The sequence below is a fragment of the Sipha flava genome, unplaced genomic scaffold (assembly GCF_003268045.1).
Source record: "Sipha flava isolate LNK unplaced genomic scaffold, YSA_version1 333_pilon_pilon, whole genome shotgun sequence".
NCBI classification, from domain to species: domain Eukaryota; kingdom Metazoa; phylum Arthropoda; class Insecta; order Hemiptera; family Aphididae; genus Sipha; species Sipha flava.
This window is the reverse complement of record NW_020273024.1, coordinates 301,794-315,964: the sequence shown is the minus strand read 5'-3', so window position 1 is coordinate 315,964 and position 14,171 is coordinate 301,794. Positions and strand designations below refer to the sequence as shown.

The window sequence follows — 14,171 nt, the reverse complement described above, 5'->3', positions numbered from 1 at the left end:
AAAAAAAAAAAATTAATTTTTCAAAAATAAATATACTCTAAAATAGGTAAAGCTTACAAGTGTTTGGGAATCAAGTACTTAATTTATATTTTTTTAATTTTGAATGAATGTAAAAAAAATTAAAAAACAATAAATTGTCATTAAATTAAAATATTAATATTTTGAAGCATATTTATACTTAAATATTGTATGTAATTGTATACAAAAGTAGACTGAGAACAGAATGGTCCAGGGAGATTTGATGATCTAATGGCTTATTTTATAATTTTTAATAAACCGTCTAGTAAAAACATATAAGTTATGAATTAACATAAGTTCTAAATTTTTTTTAAAAACTGAATCAACAACAACTTTTAATTATATCTGCGTATTTAAGTCTGAAAGATCTAATCTAGCATTGGATAACGTTATAATATATTACTCGTATCTTTAATTATCACCTATCACAATATTAGTGAATAAATAAACATAATATTTGGTACGTATTTTAGCATAATATTAAAATATATCTTACAGTCAGACATACATATATATATATAAAAAATAATTTGATTCATATTATTATTCTAATGCTTCTGAGCTGATACATAATCTGAAAATTGTCACTGATCCAGGGAGATAAATCTCCCCAACACAACAGTCCACATTAATGATTTAATAGATTTAATGATGTTTTAAAAACATATACATATTTTAAACACTTAAGCATCGATTATATTGTATTGAATTTGGGTTTTAAAATAACGAAAAATGTATGAGAATGTATTATGTTATAAATAATAATTAACCATACATTTTAATTAATAATTATTAATTTCATAAGATTTTAAACTAAGCCTATAAAATAAAAATGTTTTTCACGGTTATTTTAAAGAAAAAATGCCAAGAAAAAAATATTATAATGTTGTATATGTTGTAATAAAATATTATTTTATATTAGTTGTAACTCATTGAATCCAAGTACAGAAAACAAAATACAAAATAATTGTTGTTTCTTATATGGTTAGTGTTTTATTTCAAACAATATTTATTTCTGTATGTTATATAGCAATAAAAGTGTAAATGTATGATTTACAATTTCAAAAGAATAAATAATTTGAAAAGTACATTCGTCATCATGTAACGTACTAACTTATTATAATTTTATGTAATATTTGTAGACATCTAATCATAAACTGGTTGACATAAAGTTTACTTCAAACGTAAACCTAAAGTTTTAAAAACATATTTTTGTTTTGGTTTTATTATGTTACACCACGTAGACTATTGAAATACGTACAAAGTTATACTATATATTGAACTACAAGTTATGTAAGGTACATATAGACTATAAATACATATTGTTCTGTTATAAAAATATTAAAACATTTGCTAAAATAACAATAAAAATATAATGAATACGTTTTTAAAAATTATCATTAAAATATCATTTTAATACATTTTTTCTAGCAATATTTGTTATAGTTACGGTTGATAAGTAATAACTAATGAAGATACATTTTATTTATTACCCGAGGGGAAATATTTAAATTCAAAATATACTCATTATAATTTACCAATGAGTAAATTAAGTACACACTATTGATCTGTGCGGCGTGTATATTTTTTAAATAACAGTTTATCAAAAAAATATTTTATAATAAATAATTTGATAAATATATTATCAAAACATTTTAGTTATTTAAGTTATCTTATATTATATTTTATGCACTTGAGGATATCTTTATTGGTTGTGATAACTTTAAAAACTTTAAGTATACATTCGCCCGAAAGCATAATAATTAAAGAAAACCGGAAAAGAGTTGAAAGCAATTCGTATTAATACATAATAGCAAAATAACAATATAAATTCTTTCGGTAGTTGAATACTTGTGTATAATTATAATAAACATGGTAGGTAATGGCAATAGGGTACCTAACCTAATCGGTGTACCAGAATGTAAACCCGATGAACTAGGTCATTAAAACCTGGTTACACATTACGCGTTTTATACGCAAGCGTACGGTTTCGCGATAACGTGTATGCATACCATACAGTTTTATTTTTTGGTCGTTTAAAAGCTGCGTTTTTAAAACGCATACACTAGCGTCCAAAACGCGCAGTGATTCAAAATCATAAAATATTTAAAATAAAAGCCCAACGTTTTGGTCGATGCACAAAATGGGACGAGTGAACAAATGATGCATACTGCAACTCACCCATATGGAAAAATTATACGCATAAACGCATACATGCACTTGTATAATGATCAGCTCTCGTTTCGCCGCCGTATCATTTCGCCAAATTAATTTTTTTGCCGTTCCGTTTCGCCGGATTTATTTTTTGAATAACTTAGTTCACCAATTACATACCAATTAATGAAATTTATCACATTTCAAATCACGGATTCACAACCGTGTTTCAAAACAAAAATAATTTAAGAATTATACGGCGAAATGGCACAACGTCGAAATGAAACGCTACGGGATACGACCTGTATAATACATATTTACAGATCGAACCGTTAGTGGTAACGACTTATTACGGGAAATCGAAGGAATTCAAAGAGTTCTCGTTGGTTTCCGAGTCATTCGCGTTACGGTCAAACGGGTTAGTTTCGTATCTTTTACGATTTGACAAATGACATTAAGACACGTCGGTTGCTATTTTGTTCCGGCGTTACGCAAACGGTATCGTATCCAACACGACGTCCCGCGGCTATTGTAACGTGCACGTATCGCTGTGCGTACATCGGTCAGCCGTAGCGGGACAATAATACAAGGACTGGGCTTTCGCGTGCCGGAGAGAGAGAGAGAGAGAGAGAGAGTGAGATGATGTGCACATGGTGTGCATCAGATTTCCGGGGAACGCCGCAGCGATCGTTGCGAGACGGGTGTGCGACGGGCGGTTTACCGGGACGGGAAATCTCGCGACCTGGGAAACGGCTGCGCGACGACGACGACGTCGGCAGCGATACGAGCGGCGGACTCGCGGTACGTCGTCGACGGGTGGCTCTGGGTTTCCCGGGCGCGCCGACGCCGACTCGGCCACCGCCGCCGAGGCCGTCCCGACCGTCGCATGGGCTCCTGATAGCGGGTTTAAGGAAATTGCGGAAAACGCATGAAAACGGCGATTCCAGTTTCCCGAAAACCGTGGCAACAACGGTAACCGGGTGGTGGGAATCGGACGGTTCGCCCCGCCGCCGTGCCGCGACGGCCGCGGTATCGACTCGTGATTGTTATTGTATTGCTCGTGCCGGCGAACGGGCAAGCGCGCGTCGGCTCGCCGTCGCCCGCCGTTGGCTGATACCCTGGTACAATCGCTCGCATTTCTTCAGCCAAGTGTGACCCGCCGAGTCGGCCGGAATACGCGGCGGTGCGCGTTTTCCGTCACCCACACGCGCTCGAGCCGCGCCGCCGCTGCCACCGCCGGCGAGGCGTCTGCCGTTCGCGTGCGTTTGATACCTCGAAAAAGACACGGAATAATTACGCCACGGCGTAACAATGATAAATAATAAATCCATTGTGTGCGCGCGTGTATTATTATCATTATTATTTATTATTGTCGTCGTCGCGAAACGATTTGTTAACCTACCCGCCAGCCGTGCACACACGTACGCGGGGCCGACGCGACACGACAATTTCGAACCGTAATTAAGATTCACAGATTAACAGATGTTATAATATAATCATTATTTGTATACGACAACCATGGGACACAACCGAAATTAACGAACTAGAACATGATTTTTCCTGGACGTCGGCCAAATGCGTAATGCTGTACAGACATTTCGAACGTAAAAAAAAAAAAAAGAATGAAAACATCCAAACCATTAGTTTGGAGTACGAGAAAAAAACCTTGAAGACTTATAACTGTCGAAACCATCGAATCATGGACGTGAAATCTAAGTGTGTCAAATGATAGGTTCGAGCGAAAATCTGAAAATCCGTTTATTTTTTACTATTTTAAGAACCTGATATGATATTCAATTTGCAGTTTTTGTATTTTTAAGCGTGTATCAACAAAAAAAGTAAACCACCGGACAGATACCATCCCATGAATAAATCTTATATATTTCTCATAACACCAAATTGTCACTTATTACACACTTTTCATTACATTTCATATTACATGCAGATGTCGAGCATGATCATCCAAGACATACGAGTACTGCAATACAATATACAGCATAAATAGTGCATAGGTTATGTTCACCGATAAGTGACAAACAATTTATCGCAGTATTGATAATTCCTCTAAATTATTATAAATTGATAATTCCTCTAAATTATTATAAATTTATTATTCGTGCTTCATAATCACATATTTTAATAAAAATCAAAATAAGAAAATATTCAAGTACACATGTAGCGATCGGTAAAAATGTATTTCTAAATGAACGGAAAAAAAGAAATCACTGAATATTGTATTTTGTTTCGTAACCCTTTCGTTCAACAATTTTATCAAGCGCGAACAACAAATAAGTGTAAACGTATTTTTTTTTTCTTTTTAACAAATGGATAACAAATTAACGCGTTAAACTTGAAGCTTTTATACACCGGACACTGCACGAAATGCCATCTCAATGCAATATCCGAAGGAAAACCGTCGGTTTACATCGCGTGTGAGGTACTAGGAAATCGAAGTAATAAATGTTTTTTTTTTTCGTCTTTTGTGCACGTTTTTTTTTTTTATTTATTATTCTGGGCGTCTAACGTTTTTATTAAAATAATTACTATAGCGGTATAAAACAATACGGATACGAGCGTCGTATTGCGCCCCCGGGTACACGAACATTATCGCACGTGGTCCTACCGCCGGCGGGTCGAACAGCGAATTATTACGGGACGTGTTAAAAAACATCAAACTCGCACGCGCGCGTCAACCGACAACCAATACAATACCGACTCGTCACGTGTCACGTGTCCGTTGTTACTGTTTGTAAACACAACAATACGTATACATTGTTCGTACGGCGTATACAATGACATAAGAACGCGCGTACACGATGATACTATTATTATTATTATTATTGTTATCATTATTATTGTTACGACATTGCGTCATTGTGCGGTTCGAACAACGCGGTACGAGGTTGCCGTCTGCCGTTGGCCTTGACATCGGCGCTGCGGTTAGTTCGCGCGAGACGGTGCAACGCCGCTGCTCGGTAACGGTACAACCGCCGCCGCCGCCGCCGACGACCGACCGGCTGAGCTCCTGGTACACGGTGATCTCATTGGAGGTGAATATGGCTGCGATAAAGGGCAGACGAGCACGCGCGCGCGGATAAGCCACTCGGCCCCGGCGGACCGTATCGCCGCCGTCGCCACCGTTCGGAATTTTTTCCGTCCGACCGAATTTCCGGTCGGGAAACGGCATCGAATTCACCAGTCAGTGCAACCAGTTGGAGTTGGCCCGCCGCACACGGTTGTACGAACGCAATTATAATAATATTAATCCGTACTGGAAGTTATTTAATAATAACTTAATATTTAATGTATAATAAATAAAACAGTAATACAGTAATAAGTAATACATAATAAATAATATTTAAAAATGTATTACACTTCGAATAATACGTCAGTGTATTGTATTTTTCGTATACATCGAGGCATAATTATTGTTGTTATTTATTATACACACACTTACGCACTTATAAGATTATACTAATGTTATTGTTGTTGTCATTATCGTTGTGTACTCCACCGGCGACTTATGCCCCCTTCCCTTTAAACCCACTGGTTGCCGCGGTTACGGTTTGTTGTCATCTTCAACACGGCGTCGTCGACATCACCGCCGCGAAACCGTAGACCGCGAGACTCGTCAACGCAAATATTAATTTTTCTTTTGTAGCCATAAGTGTTATTTATATTTTTTTTCACCACCACCCCCCTCACCACTAACAACTTTCGTGAAAATAAAAACAAGATAGGTAAGCGGCGGACAAAAAAATCATCATGTTTTGACGGCCCGTGGTTATGGGCAACGTATTGCGGTTTAAATGTGTCGACTGTGCGAACGCAGACCAACTACAACGCAGGTAACGATATTGTATAATGATAAGGCGTTTCATTGATTAGGAATTTAGGATTCGCGGTATGTGTGCTTAAATTTAATGTGCTTTAATTGTTTTTTTTTTTTACATATTAAAATGGTAAATTTAAATGTCACGAATTAAATATTTAAACCGAAGCACCTCGACCGGCTGATTTAAAAATAAACGACTCGTCCAATTGGACGCGAATAACATTTGATTTGAAAATGGTTGACAACTAAAATAATACAGCAAATTAAACTGCACGAAAGTGTTTATTTTGCTTGAGCCAGTACTGCATAACTTTGAATCAGACGTTTGGTGATGTGCTTTGAGCTTACAAGAAGGGAAAAGAGGTCTTTAGCAAAAGAAAAAAAATCCACCACCAAACCGGAGTTAATGGACGGTGGTCATTTGTGCTAATACTAATTTTTATTGTTACGAATTTATTTAGTACGTTTAGTACACTAATAATATAAATAATACAATAGTAAAATAAATAATTAATTGCCTTATATCGTTTTATAAAATAAAATTATAGAAATGCTAAAGAAAAATGTTGTTTCGTTTATACATTTCAAATTAAATAACATTGAATACTAGAATTTGTATTAAAAATACGAGAAAATGTAATTTAAAAACATGTTCAATTTTGCATTTTTGTTAATTAATTTTAAAGTGTACCTACTATTGAATTTAAAAACTAGTAGAATTTTAAAATGTTTTCCTTGCGGTTCTGGTGTTATTTACAAATTAAGTATGATAAAAATGCTTGAACATATATAGTTACAAAAGTACAAAAAATCCGATGTCCAAATATTTTGGATTTAGTGAACTGTAGTCTTATGGATAATTTTGAGGGTCTTAAAACTAGAAATAATAAATATTTTAACCCTCATAATTATTCGTCCGTTAACAAAGTATTAACTAAATAAAAATAAAAATAAAATAAAAATTGAAAAACCCTATATAACATTTAAAATATTTTTAAATATTCTGCAATTTTTCCGAATTGTTATATTTCATGTATTTGTATTTTAAAAATCAAATCATTAGAGTATTTGTACATGTAAATAATAATAAGATGATTTAAAATACAAAATTATATTTTATATTTTAAAATTATATTAAAGGCAAAGTACGTGAATAATTTACATAACTATCTAACCAAAGCTATTCAGTTTTCACTCCAGATTTTATTCTTAAATCGACCAGAATACATTTAACCTAACCAATTTACAGTACTACACTTTTAGCCTCTATTTTCAAGAATTTATGAAATTCTTCACTTTGCAGTAATTCATTTTTTACTTATTTGATAGTGAAATACTCAAGCCTCAATATATACAAAGGAACAAAGGAGATAAATTTAAATATAAATAAAATTTTCATAATTGTAATTTGCAATTTAAATAAAGTTGGAAACCATATAAATCTAAATTAGTAAAATACGTCTTTATATAATAGGTTTTATCTTCATTTTGTATGTTTCTTAAATTAAAATAAGTTTACTTTAACTTAACACAATTTGAGACATTTAAATAAAGTAATTTATTCATAATATGAATAAACAATATATTGTATTGTTTTAAAAATCATAGACATATCAATGAAATCAATTCAAGATTCATTTAGATGAGCTTTTAAATTTATTTTTTATTGGTATTTTAAATTTATATTATTTTATTTTTCATATTATATCATTTTTTATACAATAAGTATGAGTACAAAAAAATATTGAATAATGTAAAATACTTGTACAGCTGTGCATCAAAATACTTTTCTAATTTCAAACATAACTGCTCGTAAAAAAAATAATAAATATTATCATAATTTTCTTTCTGTGTCATGAACGCACTTTTGTGAAATGCAATCCTTGTGGAAGTGACTTAATAGCTAAATTGTTTTTAAACAATGATTTTCTACGTATCATGATAGTAGAGTGATAGTTTATAAACAGCTTACATTTTTAATTATTATAAAATCACCATGATTATATGTAATACGACCACATATATACATATTTAATTAAATAGCTGACTAATTATTGAAGTAACTGGACAGAATCAAATCATCAACTTTAGGGATTATTGTACTAAATAATACTTGTTTGTGTACTTTACTTACTTAATATAAAATATAATGTACATTATGTATATATACCCTATTCATAAATTTTGATTGGAAAAGGTAATTTCAGGAAATAAAGTATTTAATTAATTTTAAATTTAGTTTTAATAAATAAATAGATTATTTATTTATTTCAATATAGAAACTATTTATTCATATATTAATTTACGAGTATTAATTAATTACTAATTTTTGTTTAATTTTATTACATTATTATTTAGTTTTAACGTTTTTGTTTTATATGTATTAGAAAAATTACCATACTTTTGGTTGGTTTGGACAACGCTGGAAAAACGTGTACAGTTAAAAGTATTATGAAAGGTAAAATTGTAATGATATTAAATTTTTAATTTTTGGTATTAATAAATTAAAAATGTTTTATTTTAGAAAAACAGAAAAATGTTCTTCCGACTGTTGGATTTTCGTCTTCCAAATTTAACTATCACGACAATGCAATTACTATTTACGATTTAGGTGGACACAAACAGATTAGGGATATATGGAAACAATACTTCGTTGATGTAATATTATTTCTAAAAGCTAAACATACCAATATAATAATATGAATAGTGTTTTAGGTACATGGTGTAATGTTTGTGGTGGATTCAACAGATCGTAAGCGGCTAGATGAATGCAAAGAGGTATTCCTAAATTTACTTGGACACGAAAATATTGCTGGAAAACCTGTGTTATTGTAATATTTCATAATACTGAATTTTCAATGCCTAATAATTGAATTTTACTAGATTGGCTAATAAGCAAGATAAACCAGGTGCACTTGATGAATTGGATATTGTAGATCGACTAAATGTGGAAGCTGTAGTTAATACAAACAAGTGCCCTACCCTTGTGGAAACATGTACTGCTCTCCACATGGCACCTATTAGTTATTGTAGTTCTGCATTTATTGATCCAAGTATTGATAACGGATTTAGGTAAGATAATTTTTTATTAAACTTTTATTTGAAATGTACAACTCTTGAATAATTATTACTCATAAGTAGACCCCAGTGGGTGTTAATGTCCTCAGAAATGAGAAATAATTATGTTATATAAATAAATTAAAAATGTCTTTAAATTACAAAAATTCCTAGAGATTATCTGCAATACTTTGCCACTCATTAAGCCTAAGTCTTCAGTACTCATTAATAAATTAAATAAATTATAAATAAAAATTAATAAATTAACAATAATACTATAATCTCAACAATTGATTATTATATTATATAAATACAATATATATATATATATATATATAAATCAGCATTTTATAAAAATTATTCAATACAGAATATAAAATAAAGTAAAAGGTGTGCGTTAAAATGTTTAATGATCTTAAAATTTATCTTTAGTTTTTTTTCAAACACAGAATTTAATTTTAAAAGAATGTTACGATTATTATAAACGTCATCTATAATATAATATATGGATATTTATGAAACTATATATCTTATTTAAATATAATTATAATATTTTATATTGAAATTTACTCCGCATACCAGTAAATACAACATAACTTTGTTTGGCAGTTGGTTAGTGTCACATATTGTGAAGTTATACGATACACTCAACCGTCGTGTTATGGAAGACATGGCTCGGTACAAAGCAGATGTAGACAGAAAAATGGAAGAGTGGAAAAAAAATCAGCAGGCTTCAAACGATTCATATTTATTATCTTTTAACGCTCCACACCGAAGGTCTACTAAACGCAATCCATTCAGACGTATTAACAAAGTCATAGTGAGATTTTATTTACGTTATTTTTATAAAAAAATATGAAGTATTTTCATGAAAATCTATCGAATTGTTTAAAGATTTATATGATGTTAAATCATATATGTAAGTAAATGTTAAACAATTACAATTAATGGTAATTTTTTGTTGAATATAATATACTTTTTAAAGTGGGAATAATAAAATAATAACATCAAATACATCAAATTATACTTTAATAATTTCGGTACGATTATACTTTAAAAATATTTTAATTCTTGAAATAATTAATGAAATACATTTAAATTATTAAAACTATAAGTTATTGTATTTACAATTTATTTATAATTTAAACCCATTTATTAATATCAAACAAAAAATTAAATATAATTTTTGAAATGTTTTAGATGTTAAAATTTTTTAAGAGGAAAAAATATATGAATATTTTTCTGTAAAAATTTTTCCAATTGTTTCATGATAAATTATTTTTAATTTTCTCTTTTAGTACAATTTACATAGTCAACGTGTTAAAAAAACTATATTTTGATTTTAAAATGCTTTAGGATGTAGATACAAGTATTTAATTATTAATTAATTTCTTTGTCAGAAGATTTAATTTTGTACACGATTTCAATTTATCTGATCCGCAATTTACAGTTAATTTATTAATTTATTTTGACCAGATAAATATCTAAAGTTTTCTTTTAAATACTCATATATAAAGTAATAGAGAAACGTTACGTAATTAAATTTAATAATGAAACGCATATAATATTATCAATTTGATAGTGTGTACAATCAATTATGAAACAAACTAAAGAATACTTGTAATTATAGGCGCTTACAAAATATATTTTATTTTTAAGTTTTATTATATATAGAAAACTATAAGTTATTATAATATAAGTGGTTCACATTTACAATTTTTCATCAAAAAATGTCATGCTTAGCAATAAAATCAATGGTTAAAAGTATGGAATAAAAATCTCATGACATAAATGAAGTTGAATAATGTGTTTCTATTACAATTAGAATTTAAGCGCTTCGAAACTAGAAATTAGACCAATGATTTTCACCGGGTTTTAAAAAATTTTTAAATTTACGTCTTCAGGATAGTTTTGAATCAAAAGCATCAAACCCAACTACTGAAATGGGAAGTACATCATACATTATACCGCTTAGAAGTGAGTCCGAAGAGGAGGATGATACAGAGCCTGAACCACTGCCTGCACCACCTGTATTTAGAAATAAAGTTACTCCGATTCTGGAGGTATCCCCAACAAAAGAGCAAACAGAACCAATGCGATTGGTTCAATCACGATCGCCACTTTTCAGAGCCAAGTCCAAAGAATATGACAGGAGTTTGTCTGACACCGAAAACCCCATTGTTCTTTCCACTACTGCGATGGAATCAACTGAAACTTTTATTCATAATGAATCGGGCACAGCAAAAATAAAACGGTCTCTTTTTAGTAATAAGTCAAATTCGGCGAGTGTTAGTGGTAGTGGTGAAAGGCGACCAGTAAAACCTAATCGATCAATTAGCGCGAAGTCATTGAAAAGAAGTTGGTACCCAAAATTGTCATAAATAAGTCATATAATTAATTAATTTCAATTTTATTTTATATTTTTTAGGCGTTGCATCCTCCCATGATTCGGTGGATGAGAAAAAAAACCAAGAGCAATCGAAAAAGTCACATCCAAATGATGAAAACGATGTGGTGGTCCAACAACCGGATACTTTAAGTAGTCCAGAAATTATAAGCCATATGTGATTATTAATAAAAACAAAAATATTTTCTACGAGCCGCTATAAATAAATTGCTATATGAGTATACTTTTAGTAAATCATTATTATATAATACGTTTGTTTGGAATATAACTGTTGTCAATTTTCAAGCAAATTTGAAATGACGAACCATCGTTAAACTGGTATACCATTACATATGAGACAGCATTTTAAATAAAAAGTGAAAACAATAAGAATAGAGTATAAATTGTTCAGAAAATAATCAAAAACCAAATGATTTCAAATATTTGTGTTGTATTTGTGTATTTATTAATTATGTTAATAAATAATGTGATTTTATTTGCTCCATTAATATTACTAAGTATTAATTTAAATATTTTAAATAATAAATTATTTTAAAATTGTTATTTAAAATATAAGTTTTAAAATATAAAATACTTAAATTATTTGCTATATTCAATAAAATAATTCATGGTATGCCTAAAAACTTATTTTGACCATTCGAGCAAACTTGATGAAAACTTGGTGATTTACAATTTAAATTATAATTATCTATTAATAAACTATAGATAAAAATAACGATATTATAATAAATTCTTATGATCTTTTAATTCAAATTTATATTAATAATTTATTTTTAACATAACAGAGTATATAGTAGAAGTCATTCAAGTAATAGAAAGATTTTTATAATTTAAAATCTTTATAGAAATTGTTTAACTAATTATAGTCTTGGTAATATTATATTCATAAATATTATTAATTATAAATAAAATTATCAATGTTTTAAATGCTACTATGTTATATTTTAGTTTTGGAAAAAAAATTGGAATGCATTGCTTTTACGTCAATGTTCTTTGTAGTTATTAAATACATCGTACGTGGTATGGGACTACATTTTTTGAGTAAAAAAAATGTTCTTATGTAGCCTTATCAATCGTTTGAAGATTTTAAATAAATGGTATGAAAGATGCTTTAGATAGTTTATTTTCAAATTATTATAAAATACCGAAAATGGTAAAAAAATTTACCCAACATTTTCGAAAAACTCGGTGAATTAAGATAGGATTTTTCGATTCTGCTAGTGCGACTTAGTATAGCGAATGAGAATCAGTCCAGCTACATTTTATTGAAAAACACATGGAAAATCAGACACGCATTATAGGGGGCGGCAGGGTGTGTAATGGCACCGTTACCTTAATGGCGTTAATAATTGGCCCTCCATTAATGCTCCTATGCGCTGTTATAGTCAATTAAATACAAATTAAATGTTTCAGCATGTGATATACTATAAATATATTTTTATATATATTATAAATTCATACGTGTATTTAATTTTTTACAAACTTTTCTATGAAATATATCTTGATTACGGGGAATGAAGTGCGTTTTGTTCAAATAATAATTCGTGTCAGCTTTCTTTTGACAAGGCAGGTGGTGTTACTATTTAGAAGAAACAGAAAAATGTGATAATACATACCTAGGTACAATGTATAATAAATAAAACATGATGATTTGGGGTATTTAATATAATATTTTTATATACTGCATATTATCATAATTTACTGATCCTAAGATCGTTACGTTATTTACAACGTGAAGCATTTTGATACTATAGCTGTGATTAATATTATATTTTTACTAATAATCAGTGCTCTCATACCATAACATCAATATATCAATCAGGAGCGGATCCAGAGTCGGGGAACTGTGGGTCAAGCCATTTCAAGAGGCCATTTATTAGGGATGAAATTGAATTAGAAATGAATACCTTGTAAAAAAAAAAAACAATATGTTCATAAAAGTGTATAAGTATATTTATATTACATTTTAAAATTAGTGATACCGCCGATAATGACATATTTTACGATTAATAAATATAATTTAATTTTATCAGCACAACAAACGTACGGAATAAAATATGATTTACTTAACTTTCTACTAAAACAATATAATTGAAAATATAAATTATGAATTGAAAAATTTAAAATTTTGAATATACTGGCATTCATTTTTCAAGTAACTCCGATGGGCCAACTGTCCAAGAGTCCAAATCAAGGTCTAAAAAGAGAAAAAAATTTCCAAGAGGCCAATTTTGTTAATAAATATTAACTGTGGGTCAGCTGACCCCTTGAACCCCCCCTAGATCCACCCCTGATATTAATACATCGTTTTGTAAGAATAGCAGAGTTTAGTTTTGAAAATAAAGTGAATTCTTTCATACCAAATTTGTCTTTTTTAAACAATATTAGTGTAATGGTTTCAATTAATTGTTACAGTTGCTTATAGATTCTTATGCATTGAATTGTTAGTTATTTGTTAAGTACAATGTAATTTTAATTTAGGGTAATAATAAAAAAGACGAAGATATTTACATATATACATTTTTTTAAAATGGCCTAGTTAAATGTTAAAATTAGTCTGCTTAAAATCTTGCACACCCTGAAAAAAAATTGAAATGACACCTATGTGAAAAATCAAATTAAATTTATTACATTTAATTATTAAAGAAAATGATAAAATATGAATTGATGGTCGTTGAATATTGTTTTAATTGACAATAA

At 29.8% G+C, this 14,171-nt stretch overlaps 1 protein-coding gene across 1 annotated transcript; it reads left to right on the top strand.

Moving 5' to 3' along the window:
* Positions 1-5,510: 5,510 nt before the first annotated feature.
* LOC112687179 (ADP-ribosylation factor-like protein 13B) lies at positions 5,511-11,879 on the top strand. Its single transcript, XM_025559758.1, has 8 exons — positions 5,511-6,020; positions 8,395-8,465; positions 8,532-8,665; positions 8,723-8,838; positions 8,891-9,079; positions 9,674-9,884; positions 10,969-11,422; positions 11,493-11,879. The coding sequence occupies exons 1-8, from the start codon at positions 5,959-5,961 to the stop codon at positions 11,630-11,632; spliced, it is 1,377 nt and encodes a 458-aa protein (XP_025415543.1). The 5' UTR covers positions 5,511-5,958; the 3' UTR covers positions 11,633-11,879.
* Positions 11,880-14,171: the final 2,292 nt, after the last annotated feature.

Bases quoted from the DNA above. Each gene is read 5' to 3' on its own strand.
- LOC112687179 (XM_025559758.1), top strand. From the start codon at position 5,959: ATGGGCAACGTATTGCGGTTTAAATGTGTCGACTGTGCGAACGCAGAC. The intron at 8,466-8,531 runs GTAAAATTGTAA...GTTTTATTTTAG, and splicing joins AGTTAAAAGTATTATGAAAG to AAAAACAGAAAAATGTTCTT. The intron at 8,839-8,890 runs GTAATATTTCAT...GAATTTTACTAG, and splicing joins GCTGGAAAACCTGTGTTATT to ATTGGCTAATAAGCAAGATA.